This window comes from Dermochelys coriacea, chromosome 14, assembly GCF_009764565.3.
Source record: "Dermochelys coriacea isolate rDerCor1 chromosome 14, rDerCor1.pri.v4, whole genome shotgun sequence".
NCBI lineage: Eukaryota > Metazoa > Chordata > Testudines > Dermochelyidae > Dermochelys > Dermochelys coriacea.
The window spans coordinates 6,891,557-6,908,759 of record NC_050081.1 but is presented as its reverse complement, the minus strand read 5'-3'; the positions used below and the strand labels follow the sequence as shown (position 1 = coordinate 6,908,759).

At 46.0% G+C, this 17,203-nt stretch overlaps 1 protein-coding gene across 3 annotated transcripts in view; it reads right to left on the bottom strand.

Annotated features, from left to right (window-relative positions):
- RGS9 (regulator of G protein signaling 9) overlaps nucleotides 1-17,203 on the bottom strand; it is a 73,889-nt gene that overhangs the window by 46,363 nt on the left and 10,323 nt on the right. For all 3 annotated transcript variants that reach the window (XM_038371022.2, XM_043496396.1, XM_043496397.1), the window contains exons 2-7: nucleotides 13,891-13,987; nucleotides 6,112-6,162; nucleotides 5,837-5,943; nucleotides 4,218-4,269; nucleotides 3,362-3,420; nucleotides 2,034-2,110 (exon numbers count right to left, since the gene is read on the bottom strand). In XM_038371022.2, coding sequence (XP_038226950.1) covers nucleotides 2,034-2,110; nucleotides 3,362-3,420; nucleotides 4,218-4,269; nucleotides 5,837-5,943; nucleotides 6,112-6,162; nucleotides 13,891-13,987 — 443 coding nt within the window. The remainder of the gene's footprint in view (nucleotides 1-2,033; nucleotides 2,111-3,361; nucleotides 3,421-4,217; nucleotides 4,270-5,836; nucleotides 5,944-6,111; nucleotides 6,163-13,890; nucleotides 13,988-17,203) is intronic.

The window sequence follows — 17,203 nt, the reverse complement described above, 5'->3', positions numbered from 1 at the left end:
CTAGCAAGAGCGAGAACATGATGCTGTTCTGACCTTTCCTCAGCCTCCTGACCTACAGGCTCACAAGGCTAAATTCAGGCCACAACTAAACTCTGCTCTTACTTCACTGCACGTCATGCTGTCCTAACTTACAACTGACGATTGGTTGAACCCCATTGATATAAATGAGGGGTGGTCGCTTTTGAGTAATCAACCTCTCACTGAGCTCAGCTGAGATTAGGTGTATCCTCTTCTGTTCGGCCTGACAATAATTTGTTAGAATTCCTCCCTTTTACCTGCACTCAATTCTGCCACCTCATGCATGTCTGTTCCCTGTAACATTTCAGGTGCATATAGTGTCTGCTGTTTACCGAGAGGGAGATAACAGTGATGCCTCCGACACCCATTTGTTTGGGGAACAGGTGGTTTTGATGGGAACTACCGTACACAGAAGTAGCATAGTGCACACCATACAGGCCTGGAAGCTAGGCAGTCCTAGGTCTAAACCTCTGACCTCGGACTTGGGGTGCTGGTTCCCAAAGCATTCACTGCATAGCGATGAACAAGTCACTTCCCCTGTCACTGTTTCAGTTGCCCCATGTGAAATTTCACAGAGATGTTGGGAGGATCAGTGTTGGCTTTAAAAACCACACTTTGGATCTCTTAGGCTATGTGCACACTGCAATCATGGAGTGCGACTGTCTGAGCTAGCTTCATAGAATCATAGAATATCAGGGTTGGAAGGGACCTCAGGAGGTCATCTAGTCCAAACCCCTGCTCAAAGCAGGACCAATCCCCAATTTTTTTTTGCCCCAGATCCCTAAATGGCCCCCTCAAGGATTGAACTCACAACCCTGAGCTATCTCAATGCTCAAACCACTGAGCTATCCCTCCCCCGCCCTAAATCTAGCTAGCTCGGGTCTTGGAGCAGTGATGCCACAGTAGCATGTGTTTCAGCATGCGCTCTAGAAGCCCGCCCGGAACCTGGGTAATTAGCAGGGTGACTAGACCGCACTGAAGTCAACACTGCCCCAGAGCTCCACTGCTCCAGCACCCTAACTAGCAAGATTAAAGCAAGCTCAGGTATGTCTCCATCAGCTGCAATCACACGCCGGGACTGCAGTGTCGACATCCCCTTAGCCTGAACCAGATCTGTACCAAACAGTGTTAATTTGCAGCAACAAACAGGAATTGATGGCATGTTTCTATGAGGCAATCTGATACATTCTGTTCTGACTTGCCTGATGCAATTGTAATGCAGTGCTGGGGTACCAGGGCAACATATTATATGTAAGGGCCTGGATGCCTAAAAGTTGAGACAGGAATCCAGGGTTAAGCCCCTAAATAAAAGTGGCCTGATTCAAAGTTCAAATGTATGAGCACATACAACAGAGAAGATGGCACCACAGACCTCATGTTGGTTGTCGGCCAGGCCACTCAGATGGTGATTCAAAGAGAACCTTTTACAACTCCAAAGGGTCAAGGGCCTGATTTGGAAATCCCTACTCCAGCAAAACTGGTATTGAAGTTGCTGGAAGCTTTGCCTGAGTAAGGTCTTTTGCACGGCAGGATGAGGCCCCTCATTTTCAACAGAAGTTGTAACAGATGTAAGGGCATACTTTTGCATGTGCAATGAAGCATTTGCAAAGAGGTATTTGCACATCCACCATGTGCTTCTTTGCATATGTAAACCACACTGCAACTCCCACATTGTGTGTAAGCGAATTTAGTTATGCTTGTTTGCAAGAGCAATGCAGGTGCAATGGGAGAGTGTGAATTTGTGTAGGCCACTGCCCACTCCCTTGAAAACTTGGGCTAGAATTTCTCAGTTGTTAAATGTCAAACGAATAGCAGGTCATGTATGGAGGAATACAGTTCATATGGAAACAGTTTTCCCCTTCACGTTCCCAAGGGACTGTTAATAAGCTGCTGTAAAATTGTAATTTAATATTTTTAAATTTAATTCTATTATTTGATTGCACATCAAGTCAGCACTTCATAATCCCTCATGCCCCCAAATAAAGAAGCAGGTAACAGAATTGGAGAGAGCTCACCTATACTGCTCTTTGGCTTGCATAACAACAAAATCCCATTTGTAGTTTATTTTTTTATTTAACAAGTTGTAATGTTCCTGAAAATTAAAAAAAACAAACCTGTTAGTACAAAATTATGAACAATTGTGACAGACCTGGCAATTTCCTGCAATATGATTGGAAGACTAAGTTTATGTATTATTGCAGGCCAGGATTGCATGTAACCTCTCTAGAGGACAGATGTGAGACCTGGGAGTTCAAAAGACTATACAGAAAATTTAGCAGACAAGTATGGGCTTCTGGGACAATTAGAGTGTAGTGTATTTCCTGGGGAATCCCAAGGGAGAAGTTAATGTGAATTCCCCAGCTCAGGTTATACAAAAAACCAACCTTATGAAGCTGTGCCCTGAAGAGAGGGCCATTGTCTGCCGATTACCTGTTACAGAAGGCCAAGGTCAAAGGTCCAAGTGGAATTTAAAAAATGGCTGTTCTGCGCAGACTTGGGGTCTCGTTTTGGGTCAAAGATGGATGAATTTGTAACCACAGGGAAAACAGCTGTATGTTTGGAAGGACTAAAACCTACCAGAGGGTGATCTCTGGTAAGCTTTCTAGCATGCGGGTAGGGTTTTTTAAAATTATTTTAGTATGTTTTCTCTGTAATGCTTAAATGTGCTTGTTTAGAAGGAGTTGGGTGGTGACTTATAGCTGCAGACAATACACGGGTCATGCCCCTCGGACAGGAAGCAAAACGCAGGCATAGGCCTTTTAGCAGTCTGGCTTGCTGGGGATATCATAGTGTAGGCAGGGACCTAAGCAGCCTTAAAATCCCCAGTCAGGAGGGAGGGAGATGTGGGTCTCTGCCCAAGAAAGGAGACAGCTGGGAGCCGGAAGTCTAAAGTGGTGAACCAAAGAGGGTGAATACAGGTGCAATTGCTCTGAAACTGTGACAACAATATCATTCAGTCCAGAGCTTTTGGTTCTCAACATGCAGAACGTGATAAAAACATGCCCTCCTTTCTGAACTAAACAAGGGATAGGCTGGCAATTTGAGCTAGAAAAACTGGGTGGTTCTGAAATGAATTACTATGAACTCCGTTCACTCTGAATACTTCATTCCAGCATTCGGGAGAGGGTAACTGCCCTACTAATATGATCATTTACTTTAAACACTTTTGTACATCAGCAGCTATTTCACAAAACAGAGATGCCCCTGGGGCTTGGTGCAACCAAAGTGGGGAGTGCACTGAAGACTTTTTATCACTTTCCACCCTCCAATCTCAAGAGCAGCTGGCTCAAGCTAAAGCAGCCTCGGAGCTGGCAAAGGCACAAACAATAGAACGTATTCCTACCTTTTCATACTCTTCCAAAATCCCTTTCCTCTTAATATTTTTCTTGGCTAGGTAGATTGCTGGGAGAAAAGCAAAAAGGTTCAGTCACTAGGCAGATCAATAAAGCTAGCCCCGTAATTGGCACGCTGACCCCATGAAAAAGGAGTGGACCATTGTCCATCGTGACATCTTTCCCAGATACAAGCTCCAATCTCACAGAAGTCCACCCAAGGAAGATGTCCTTGGTGATTGCATTCTGTCAAGGATCCTCCACGCATCGATACAGAAGTGCAAGAATAGCTATCCTCCCTCACTCTCGAGCTTGATGTGGTTGATTATGCAGTTATAGGCCAACAAATTGTGCCTTCCTGAAGGCCTGGGCCAAAGTACATTGGAGTCAATGGAAGGGTTTCAATTTGTCTTCAATGGGCACTGGATCAAACTCTTAAAAGGTTAGGAATATTTGTTTTTCCAATTTGGGGGCAATTTTTTTGTTTTTGTTCTAAAGCTTTTAAAAATATTTTCTTTTAATGTTTAAAACCAAACTGGGTTATTTTCAGAAGGCGAGGCCTTCGGATTCCAGGACAAATATATAAGGTACAAAAGTATCAGATAAATAAAAGCTGGTGACCCAGGCGTCAGGAGCAACCCTGCAATGAACAAATCAGTGTGTACCCTAAAGCCCATGAGCAGCCCTATAATAATAAACCAAGATGATCAGCCCAGTCTTCATAAGTAGCCCTACATAGCCAGAACAGCAGCACCTGGAGAAAACACTCAAGAGTATCATCAACATCCACCTGATTATATGGGAGTGTGCTGTACATCCTCACGCTCCATTCAGCTTTCACAGAATAGCTATAATGTTAACACTTACCATAGTCGGTATCATCTGCTGCCCACTGCTGGGTGGGCCAGAAATAGGGTGTCTGCAGAAACAAGCCAAAAACGAGACCTCATTTTACATGTAGCCACCATCAGCTGCATCTGGCTCTTTACAATCATTACGTTTGTTGGTATCATATTGGCTACGTTGTATTTTTGTGTAAACAGAAGGAGGAGGGAGTCATCTGCTTTGCAAATATGCTACAAAAAGAAGCTTATCATTTTCCATACTTCTACCATTTAAAAGGCTGAATCAACACACCCACAAAATATCCATCTTCTTAGCTCAGCATAAGCAGTTAGGAGGATAAGACAAGGTTATTTTTGTTGTTGTTATTAAATCAGGTTTAATGGAGTCAATTACATATCCACTTCCTCTGCTTTGACAATCAGTTATTGTTAACAAGGTGAGACTTTCAAAACCATGCAAACTTTCAGAACAGCAAAGTGCATGCTTATCATAGTCTTACTTTGCAATGTTCTCCTTGATATTGTAAAGATGTTGGAGCAAGGATTGGGGAACATGAAGGGAACCAGACAACTGGTATTAATAACCTCATTTGAAAACGATATGATAGTGCCCTAATCCAGGGGTGGGCAAACTTTTTGGCCTGAGGGCCACATCGGGGTTCCGAAACCGTATGGAGGGCCGGGTAGGGAAGGCTGTGCTTCCTCAAACAGCCTGGCCCCCACCCCTATCTGCCCCCTCTCACTTCCTGCCCCGACTGCCCCCCTCAAAACCCTCCACCCATCCAACCCCCCTGCTCCCTGTCCCCTGACTGCCCCCTCCCGGGATCCCTTATCTCTAACCGCCCCCCGGGACCCCACCCCCATCCAACCCCCCTGCTCCCTGTCCCCTGACTGCCCCGAGCCCTATCCATACCCCCTGACAGACCCCCCAGGATTCCCACACCTATCCAACCCCCCGGTTCCCCATCCCCTGTCCGCCCCCCCCCAGACCTCCACCCCATCCAACCGCCCCCTGCTCCCTGTCCCCTGACTGCCCCCCAGGATCCCCTGCCCCTTATCCAACCCCTCCACTCCCCACCCCCTTACCATGCCACTCAGAGCAGCAGGACTGGCAGCCCCACCGCCCGGCCGGAGCCAACCACGCCACTGCGCTGCCCGGCAGGAGCTCGCAGCCCCGCCGCCCAGAGCGCAAGTGGCACGGCAAGCTGAGGCTGTGGGGGAGGGGGAGCAGCAAGGGAGGGGTCGAGGACTAGTCTCCCCAGCCAAGCACTCAAGGGCCAGGCAGGATGGTCCTGTGGGCCAGACATGGCCCACAGGCCGTAGTTTGCCCGCCTCTGCCCTAATCTTTCATTGTATGTGGAGTCAATTCCTGCCATGAACCATGATCCCAATTGCTTATCACATCCTATTACTACAGTGTATTCTATTTGCTCATTATACTGTCTCCTGAAATTCTTCCAATGATTTTATTTGCTAGTGTACAAGCTGCAAGGGAAAATACATTCAGAAGGAACCACTGGCATTTCAAAGCTACAAGGAAAAGTAATTTAATTAAACAGAAGCACAGAAGCCTCCGATTCTAAGCCAAGATGTAGGGTACATTATGTCCAGCCTGTGTTCTGTGTCTAAGATATAACTTGCCTGAAATCTGTAGAGGCTGCTATCTGTTTTGAGGGTGAGGTTTTTTGGCTCCTGCAGAGGGTAGATGTATCCATACTTGACAATTAGATTCCCCAAGTTGAGTGCCTCTAAAAAAAAAGAGAAAAAAAAGTCAGATATATTGATGATACAAAGAGACTGCAGCAGAATTCAGAAGCAACCCACTACCCAGGAGAAAAGAATTTAGGTTGCATCTAACAATTAATTATAGTCTCACGATTCAAAGCTATAAAAGCATTAGATGGTTACACTCCTACCTTCCTCAGTGATTTTCAGATCCTGGATAATCCACTGCAGTATATCACTACCTGCAAGGCAAAGAAAATACCAGACACTATAAATCAGAAGTGGTGTACAGCCCACAGAGTCCTGCAATGGGGACCTCTACACTCATTATGTCCAGTATGGAGATGGATCCTGTGAGGACTATAGGTCCCAGCATGCCAAGCCCTATCTTAAGCCAGGCAACCCGCACATATTAAAAATTAATGCAACTACACTGCACTCCCATTTATTCAAAGCAGGTGTGACCCACAGGCTTCTGGCTAATTGCCAGTCCAGCTCTTGGTCGGGCAGTAAATGTACAGTCAAACCCATGCAGTAAAAAGGGATCCTCCAGACTACAGCAGGCCCTTCTCAGTTATTACACTGTCCCTAGATGATGGTACTTGATCTGATGTTTTCCCTTTGTCAGACAGGTCTCACCCATTGACTTCTCAGCATTTCCCATGTCACGCAACTAACTCGGAAGGACCTCACAGCTAACTGGAGAGCACAGCACACTCTGAAATGATGTGAGCACAGCGCCACTGGAAAGTAAATTTACCATGCTTGGGGCACCAGAGGAGACTAGTGCAGAGAAGCCCAGTGATTGTATCTCCTCTGCCCTACGCTCCTACAGCCCCCACAGAAATGGAAACCCATGAAGCCACTAAAGAGGGGCTGCTGCAAGTCAGGGGCACCAGAACAGGGGGAGCCAGAGGGCCATGGCCCCCCACTTTTAATTGTCCCTAAGGACGAGTGATGGGGGAAGGGAGTGGGGGTCTTAGGGAGAAGAGGCTGTGCGGGTACAGGGGCTCGGGGAAGGGAAGGGGCAGAACAAGGGCTGGGGCCACAGTTCAGGTGCCGGTGGCCCCCGCACTGGTAGGAACCTTCTGCCACCCCTGCTGCAAGTGGGGTAAGAGTCACCCCTCTGAAAAGGGATGACACCAGGCCTATGCACTATTTAAGCCCTCAAAGTAGAGATTTAGTGGGACTTCAGCGATCCATAGGCCTCTTGCGCTGGGCCTCTGAATAGGAATGAATTTCACCCAAGGGAGAGCATGCCACAGAGGCAAAATACCCACAGCCTTCTGTAGGTCTAGCCTTTTCTGCTCATGTATGCAGAGAGGAACATGAGGCCCCTAATCTCCCTGTGGCGTAGTTGTTCCATGTGTACATGACCGATACACACCGGTTTCCTTCATTCATGGAGCCGTGAAATTCACCCCAGTACAGAAGACCAACAAAAGGCAAGCACAGTAAAGTCCCACTTAAACCCTAAATGGTGCATTATGACAGGGTGTACCAGGCCTCCTCTACCCCGATGAAGGCATCGCCACTGTGACACACCCGCCCAATGGAAGAACATCACTTGGGAAAGAGAGGCAGTGAGTTTAGTCCTCCAAGCACTGCCTAGAGATGCCACTCAGGCTCTAGTACCAGCAGAACCAACAAGACGTGATCCCCTCCCCAGTGGCTAGACAGGAGAGACAGAGGCAGCAGCCAATCAGGACCCATCAGGCGAGATAAGAAAGCGTGCCTGCTCCTTCACTGGGTAGGTGTTGGTTGAATTCGGGACAGAAGAGGAGCTCCCTGGTTCTAACCCAAAACTCCCAGGCCTGGGTCAGGGCGTAGCAATCCGACTGCACCTTCAGCTGAAGCGGGCAATGAACTGTTTATTTTCTGTCGTGGAGTTGACTTGCTCAGGTGGTCATTTTCAGCTGAATTTCAATTCACTGCTAGACTAGCAAGGGGCTTGCTGTTTGGGAGGCCTTGCTCCTAGACAGCTTCGATGTGCACAGGCCATGTCTGGGCTCAAGTGGAACTTGACGCATAGTCCTTTCCTTAGAGGGAGGATGAAATTCAGCCTAACTTCTGCAAAGTGCTTTGAGATCCTGAGATAGAAGCACAATGGAAGGGCAAAGTATTATCACTACTTAGATTGTAAACTCTCTGGGGCAGGGGCTGTCTCTTTTGTTCTGTGTTTGTACAGCACCTAACACAATGGGGGTCCTGTCCATGACTAGAGCTCCTAGGCACTATGGCAATACAAACAACAAATAATAGTAATTGCCCATTACGTGAGACACCCAGCCAGTCCCTGCACAGGGTATTTTTAAACATCTTTTAGCTGCTGCTATTGTGCCTTTAGATATCTACAAACGCCTTCATTTTAAAATTTATATTTCTGCTAGTTTTTAATGAATATCTTTCTGCAATAACCAAACAAAATCTTTGATAAAGACGAACAATTTTCAGTGTTGCTAGTGAGACTCCACATCAAAACTCAGCATAATTGGAAACGTGAAGTGGATGTGTTCTTTGTAAAGGTGAAGTCATAGGGAACATTTTATTGCCAGCATGAGAAGGAAGGAAATGCTCATCAAGAATCACACAACTCAATTAGAATCCTTACTTGCAAATTAAATTGAAGCATAAAGAAACAATTCAGGTTTCAAAGGCTGAAAATGTATAACTCAGTGATATAAAAAGCATTCATGAATCCAACTTGAAAGGGGATATATCATTTGAATAGAAATACATTCAGTAGGCAGGGGAGGTAGAAGTCTTGGGGAATTGGTAATGGGAAACAGTAGAGCTGGTTAAAAAATGTCTTTCTACAGGAAGGGTTTGGGAAACAAAAATCTGTTTTGCAAAATTTTCCATTAGAATTTTTGATTTTCAGAAACAGAACATTTTCACTGAAAATGTTTTTTAAAAACTAAAAATGTTTTCAGTTTCTTTAAACCATTTTTTTAATTTAAATGTTTGGGTTTTAAAAACCAAAAGCCAGAAGTTTTTCCTGAAAACTGAACCAAAAAATGAAAATGTTAAAAACTGTAATATTTTGGTTATAAAAATATTTTCAGTTTCCATTTTTTTTTTTAGACAAAATTTTAAAAAAAATTTTAAAATTTAATTTTGGCTGAAATTGTTCACTTTCACTTTGGTCAAAAAGCGATTTTTGTCAACAATATATTTTGATTAAAAACCATCAACCAGGACTAATACAGAGCCCCTCATTTTTAGATCATTGTAGGGTCAAATCTAAGACTTGTTACCATCTGCTGGCTATGTGAAATGAGTTTTGTGGGCCTCTGTCCAGACATCTCCATCACAAAAAATGCCATCTGGACTGACACAAAGTGGCCAATCCTATGCAAAGCCAAGTATGGAATGGGTCATGGAAACGGAACTACCCTCTCACAGCATTGGATATCAGCACCGCTGCTCTCTTATCATGATGGTCAGGGAGTGGTATTGATGGACCTTGAAGAGGACCCAGCTCAGTCATCCTGGGCCAGGAGGCTGGTGGCTGTAACAGGGACCTCAGAGGTGTGGGGTATTAAGGAAAGAAATGGGGAAGAGGGATCTTCAGGGCTCCAATATTTGCAAGAAGAATCCCTCCTCCCTAGAAGAAAATGTGCCCAAAAGGAAGATAGTGAGGAGGTGGTTGTAGAGGCATGTGATGAGTCAGGGTGGCTGTGTTAGGTATTTCGGTTTTAAAACCTCAGAGGGGATGAAATCACCTCGGCACAGAGGGGTCACATGAGGTCTGGGAATCATTTAAACCCCAGTGATCTGGCTTACACAATGTCAGCGTCAGCCTCCACTAGTCCTTTCATTATCTTCTGAGGAGCAAACAAAACTGTGAAGCTCTTGCCATTTAAACAAGGCCAGGCTAAATTGCATTCAGTCCCTGATCAATTTAATAAGTACTAACCTTTCCCTTCAAATGTCACCTACAATTCAGATTGAAACGTTGACCTTTCCTGACATTATACCGATTACTTAGCCTTGCGCTAGGAGCCTGGAGCTTTTATCCCACTGACTGCTTCCTTAAATAGATCAAATTAAAAGATTATTCTGTCACTCATACCTAGAGAGCTCTGACTGTAAGTGCTTTCCCTAAAAGAAGCAAATTAAACATGGGTGACTATCTGCCCCCTGCAAAGATATTCTGAAACTTTTTAGGGATTTGACATGCACCTACGTAGTTTCCTGAACACAAAGAGCCAAGTTCTCTGCATTGCCTTCAGTGGAGTTGTGCCCGTTTACACCACACACTCTAGGCCCCTGCACCTATACATTGATCTGTTTGGAAACACCCAGTATTCAATCAATGGATATGCAATCCAGGCAGCACTACAAATATCACAGCCCAGGAAACAACAGTGATTAGAGTGCAGGAGACCAGAAGTCAGATTTCCTCAGCTGGCAGGATTTATGACTTTATGGAAGAGGGCACTTCGCGCAGGAATTATAGAACCGGAGTAAAAGCAGACAGCAACCACCAGGCTATGGCCACCCAGAGGTGTTTTCCCCTCCCATCATTTAACCATTGATTATTTTTTAATCACGATTGTACTTTATAATGCATCATCATTGCAATTCGTATTTGCTTTCATCATATTTTCACAAATGTAATGGGGCCACTTGGTTATCTCCAGTATAACAAGAACTTCCCAGCTCCACAGTACTGTCTTAAAACATTGTAATAGCGCTATTGGAAGATGTAGAGCCGGAGCCTCCGCTGCTATATATCACTTCACTGACTTTGTGCTAAACCTGTTTAAGCAAACAAAGGGTCTGCCCCATAGTGTGTAGAAAGATAGAAGGCATGGTCTGAGAATAAGACTGATGGTCAGGACTTCCCAAGTTCTGCCAGCTACTCCCTGCCCTGACACCAATTCCCATGTGCCCTCTAGCAAGTTACTTAACCTATCTACCTAAAGAGAGGGGGGATTTGATAGCAGCCTTCAACTACCTGAAGGGGGGTTCCAAAGAGGATGGAGCTCAGCTGTTCTCAGTGGTGGCAGATGACAGAACAAGAAGCAATGGTCTCAAGCTGCAGTGTGGGAGGTCTAGGTTGGATACTAGGAAACACTATTTCACTAGGAGGGTGGTAAAGCACTGGAATGGCTTACCGAGGGAAGTGGTGGAATCTCCATCCTTAGAGATTTTTTAAGGCCCAGCTTGACAAAGCCCTGGCTGGGATGATTTAGTTGGTGTTGGTCCTGCTTTGAGCAGGGGGTTGGACTAGATGACCTCTTAATATTCTTTGATTCTATTATTCTACCTCAGTTTCCCCACCCAGAAAATGGAGAAAGCAATATTCCCCTACAGTTCTTCAGGGCCAAATCCTCCTGTCAGTGACCCCTGTGCAGCCCCAGGACATCACTGGAGAGGACGATTTGGCCGAGAGGAACAGTAGGATCTTCTGCACTCCTGGGTTCCCCAGGGTTACAGAAGGGGCAAAGCGAGAACAGAATTTGGTACAAGGTGTGCAAAGCAGCAGGTATTTATAGTGTAATATTCTTTTGATGGTTTCTAGGAGAGGGAAGTAAAGGTGTTGATAGTGTATTTCCAGCACCATGTGAAAGGAGAGTTGGCACACACAAAAGGACAGTGTTTTAGTAGTTGACAGTAATGATAAACTTGACATATCAAAGCACAGCTACCCGTCTGTTTCTTCTTCAACCTATTCAAATGAGGAAAAGCTGTAATTTAGAGGCATAGAAGTGGGTTGAATATTTTGATCCTCTCCAGTGAATTCAAGAAAAATGATTATTACCAGAAAATGCTTAAAAGGGAGATTAATTGGTTGCTATTCATTTCTAAAGCTCCATATTACAGTCTGGTATTGCTCTGCCCATTTAATTCTTTCTGGAAATGTATATCCAGATGTGATGAGGCACACTCTCATCGCCTGTTAGACGTGGAGTTAAGAGCCAGTGAGTGCACCTATGACTGACTCATTGCCTCCTACCCAGTGGGGGTGGAAGTAGATAAGGATCATTAGGTACCTGGGCCTCACAAGGAACTGGAGGGAACTTGGTAGGGGGGAGACTGCAAAGGGGACATGATTCTCCTGTGGAGAGAAACCCCCAGAGAGCAGGTCAGACTCCTATCAGAGGGGAGCTCTGAGATAGGGTCAGTAAAAGCACTTCAGTGGAAGCTGAGAGGGGTGCAGGATGGTTCTTCCAGCAGAGAAAGGAGAAGCTAGGAGGACCTGGGGAGAATCCAGAGGCCTGGGAACCAAAGGAAGGTTGCGTTAGGCACAAGCTGCAGGAAAGCAACATGCGGGGGGGGGAGGGGTCAGAGGAAGGAAGCGGCCCAGGAAAACAGCAGCAAGTCTGAAGAAGTTGACCTGCCTGTCCAATACAGGGTTCCTGGGCCAGAACCCAGAGTCGGGGGTGGGCCTGGGTTCCCCCACCAGTGCCTCAGAAAGGATCATGCAAGCCCACTGGAAGCAATAGTGAGCTCAGGGTGAGGCTGACCCCTAAGGATGGGACAGAGGCTCTTTTGTATTGGGATGTCTTGTGAACTTTCAGTTGGACCTTCTTGTTACCCTGGAAGGGGACTGAACTTAGTGACTTGACTGGAGAGCTGAGCCATGGAAGACCCAGCAAGAGACAGACGGCCTGCAGGAGATGCCAGGGACCAGGACTCCTTGCAGCTTTATACTCTGACACAAGGGAATGCTACAGGTGGAGAATACACTACCTTACGCTATAGCTATTGAAGATCTCTCCGAAGTAAGTCACAGGGGTGGAGAGGGGAACAGCTCTTCAGTTCAGACACAGGATGACTTGTTAAGGCCATATGGGCAGTCATTTGTTCTTAACTAGTAATGACCTTCCTATCTTCTGCTTTAAGAGCTGGGGCAAAATCCTGTGCCCATTTAAGTCAATAGGAATTTTGCCATTGACACAGTGAGCCAGGATTTCAGCCCAGATTTCCAAAGATGGGTGCATGAAACAACAGGTCTCTATTTGCAGACACTTCTCATAAGTGGGAAAAACGTCTAATGTGCATGCAGAAATCAGGTGTTTGCACAGCACGGGCCCATTTTAGGCTCCTAACTGGCACACACTGCCTTGTTTATCCTAGAGGGTTAGAACATTAGTTAGAAAGTATTAGTAATACACTTTTAAGACAGCATGGCTATGGAGTTTTTGCACAGCCTACCCAGAGTTAATTCCCCCCCCGGGGGGGGGGGGTTAATTGTATATTAAATGGCCACTAACGCTGTACTTGTTTGATAGAATTCTCAGCACTCTTTACACCTACAGATCCAGCCTTTAACCAAGGAACAATATTCCTCCCCAGTGATGGTGAATGGAGAAAGGGTCTTGATTTTTATCCCTAACAAACAGTGGCCTCATACCGGAGGATAAATAGTTGTGTGTCACAGAGTCATAAAATAAGGAGGGTGGGGGAAGGGCAAAAGCCAACTTTTTTTCTTTTTTGTCTGAAACTACCAGCATACACGGCAGGGGCGTAGCCACTTCCATCCAGGCCCACCCAAATTGTGCCCGGACCATGCTCCCCGGCGGGAATGCCAGGCTGGCAGGCGGATTGGGGCAAGCCCCAGTGCCCGGACCCCGCTCCCTGGAGGGAGTGCCCAGTGGACGGGCAGAGCAGGGCAAGCCCCCACGCCCTGACCCCATTTCCATGGCAGGGGCACACAGGGACTGGAGTCAGAAGGGGTGGGAGGGACCCCCAGTTGTCCTGGCCCAGGCCCCACAAAACCATAATCCCCATAGGTGGAGGTGGCCCCCTGTCATTGCCAGTCCACCCAAAAGCAGGGCTCACCCACTTTTTCTAGCCTAGTTACGCCACTGATACACAGTGATGGGAGCCATATACATGCTTGTAAATAGAATAATAGTAAGAGAAGCCAGTTAGGGGTTTATTACCATTTGTACAAAGAAACAGGCTCTTCTCCAGAGGCTCAGAAAAATAGCAGGGTAGTGCCATTGGCTTCTTACCTGTCATAGCATGTGGGATATTTGTGATCATCACCCTCTGAGTGTGCATTTTGATGCCAGTGTCTGGATTCTGCATCTCCATGAGGAGGGCTTCAATCTGCAAAGCATGATGGGTACAAGCAGTTTTGTGAGAACAAACAGGAGGGCAAAACAAGAGCACAGCCTGACCTGGTCCATTTTGTAAAGGCAACTAATCCAGACTAGCACAAGGGGAGAGAATTAAGGGGCTGGGCTCACCCCCCTCCTCTCCCTCTTTCATAGAAGCTGCTTATGTGAACATGCTACTTGTACAGGCACGCTAACCCCAGTGGGCAATCCCTTCTCCAAGTACCATCTTACAATCATTCCCTGCTAGGCTACCCCATAGGAGAGGCACACCCCTGTGATTAGTTTACCAGGCCACTGGATGTAGCAGTTGCACACAAATTCAGCTGAGAGAGAATTCAGCTTGGCTTTTTCAGGAGAGATAAAAGAAAAGGAGTACTTGTGGCACCTTAGAGACTAACAAATTTATTAGAGCATAAGCTTTCGTGAGCTACAGCTCACTGTCACGAAAGCTTATGCTCTAATAAATTTGTTAGTCTCTAAGGTGCCACAAGTACTCCTTTTCTTTTTGCGAATACAGACTAACACGGCTGCTACTCTGAAACCTGTCAGGAGAGATAGTGGCCAACTGACAAACTACAAACATGGGTTCCTTTTTGTTCTGCTAGCAATTTTCTGGGGCATCAAGAGAACTGTTGCAATACCAGTGGGGGTGAATAATACCCAGGCAGCTAGCTCCATTGCATACCTATCCCCTTTTGCTTAAAGACTAACTTGAGAGTGCATCACTCATGGGTTGAATTAGCAAAGGTGTCCACACAGATGTTGCATTCGATGAAATGAGCTGTAGCTCATGAAAGCTTATGCTCAAATAAATTTGTTAGTCTCTAAGGTGCTACAAGTACTCCTTTTCTTTTTGCGAATACAGACTAACACGGCTATTCTGAAACCGTCCATGACAACAGAAATAGAAATAAAGCACAGCTCTTAGCAAAGAGGCATCTTTGGGGTTCTTCATCCCTTCTTGTGGACCACAGAACACCACTGGGCCTGATTCTCCTCTCACAATGGTGAGATCACCAACAACCCCACTGAAGCAAGTGGAGTAACAACAGTGTAAATGCCTATAAGTGAGGGGAGAAACAGGCCTATCATGCTGCTATTCTTGAGCTCTTAGAAAGAGACTAGCTCACTCCTGCCCTAACACTTAGGCCCAGATCCTCAAGAGTATTTAAGTACCTACCTCCCCCAGATTTCAATGGGAGCTGAAAACAATGGGAGTTATGTGATTAAACACCTTTGAGGTTCTGGGCCCTCGGGGCATGATTTTTAAAGGTAAGTGAGGCACCTAAAGATGCAGATAAGCTTCCAGGTGCCTCTCTGCATTTTCAGCCATCTAAATACCTTTGAAATTGTCCTCTCAGCCCTTTTTAAAAAAATACAAAATAACTTTTTTCCCTTTCAAGATTTTATTTCCTGTTAGCTATCAGACTTTGCTCTGAAGATGGAGGAAGACAGAACAGTTGCTCTGAGGAGAGTAAAGATGGTCCCGTGCTTAGGGCATTAGCCTGTTTCTTGGGAGACCTGGATTCAATTCCTTGTTCTGTCACAGACTTCCCATGTGACGTTGGGTGAATCATTTAGCCCCTCTGTGCTTCTGTTTCCCACCTGTAAATGGGGATAACAGCACCACCCTACCTCCCAGAGGTGTTGTGAAGAAAAATACACTAAAGATGGTGAAGTCCTCTGATAATGTAGCAATGGGGTTGTATAAGTACTGAATAGAGCAGGTGTGCAGAAATCTAAAGGTGCAATGCACAGAAAACAAGACCATGGCAGATAAGTTACAGAGCTACATACACCATAGTTCTGACCCCTGTGAGTCCCAGAAGCTTAAGTGGGAGCCGCGCCTTTCAAGACCTGGTCTTTTGAGCCAGCTTGTTATCTAGCCCATGTTCCATTTTGACCCCTCGTGTCTTGAGTGGTTGTACAGGACTCTCAGCATCTCCCTGCTGGGCCTTTACTAGTCAAGAGCCAATAGTTGGTTCACAAAACCCACTCAGTCTTCTGGTGCAGGATGTTCTCTTTTCCTAATGAGCAAATAACTCCAGAGACTTGTAGCTTTCCTACCCCTGCTGAGCACCCTCTGGTCATTTAAGAAATAACATATATCAAAGAAAACAAGCGAGACAAGCTAGGGAGCTACCATCAGGTGGTGCCTGCTGATTCGGCTGCAAACTGCGCACTTTGCTGATCAAAACTCAGCAGGTCTTTTCCTCCTCTCCTAAGGGAACCGGCTGCTTATTAGGGATTCCTAGAGATTAGAAGTTGCCATCAGCACCAGCTTGTCAGCAGGAGCCAAGAAGGGCTGTTTAAAATACAATGAGGACATCTGCTTTCCTTTCTGCAGCTTTGTCACATTTTGTAACATGATTTTGCCCAGGAGAGCTCTCTGGCTGGTTTTCATTTTGTAGCCACGTCTTGGCCTTGGTCCACGGGGGGGAGGCTGCAACTGAGATCAATTCACACCTGATGAAATTTACCAAAGCGCAAAGAGCAAGCACAAAGCCTAAGCACCACTGAAGATCCACGTCAGTCCTATTTTGAGCAGATCAGTGGTTCTTAAGACCTCTGCATAGGGGGTGAATTTCATCTCTGGGAAAGTCTCTCTGGTCTGTAGTTGGGAGGCCATCAACTGTGGAGAGGAAAAGCAGAATCCTGAACTCAGGACTCGTGGAAGTTTATTGTTTGTTTTATGGTAACACCTAGGAATCCCAGTCCAGGGTCAGGATCCCATGATCTTAAGCACTCTACAGACAAAGAACAAAGCAAACAGTCCCTGCCCAGAGACCTTACAATCTAAATGCAGGAGGCAGCAGGCGGAAAGCAGGCAGGTGGGAGCGGGAGGTAGCACAGCCAACAGAATTTTGAGTGTCAGCTAGTTAATCCTCCAATTTGTTACCTGCTTTGCTTTTTCCCCTTGCTTGGAAATCCCCATAAGGAGAGGCTTCTGCAATTCTAAGCAGCCTCCAAGTGCTAAACAAGCAAGTGTCTCTGGAGCAATCTCCTTCATTGCTGCATATCATGAGTCACCAGACCAGCCCCATTGACAACTGGCTGCAGCATTCAGTTTTGGTCCTTGGGGGCATCCCCAAATACAAATGATTAAACTCAGAATTTCTGTACTCCACATTCAGTACAGTCATTATGTAAAACCCTCTGGCTCAGTGAGGTTTTATAGCCCATTGTTGTGGCTAAGTGGTTGAGG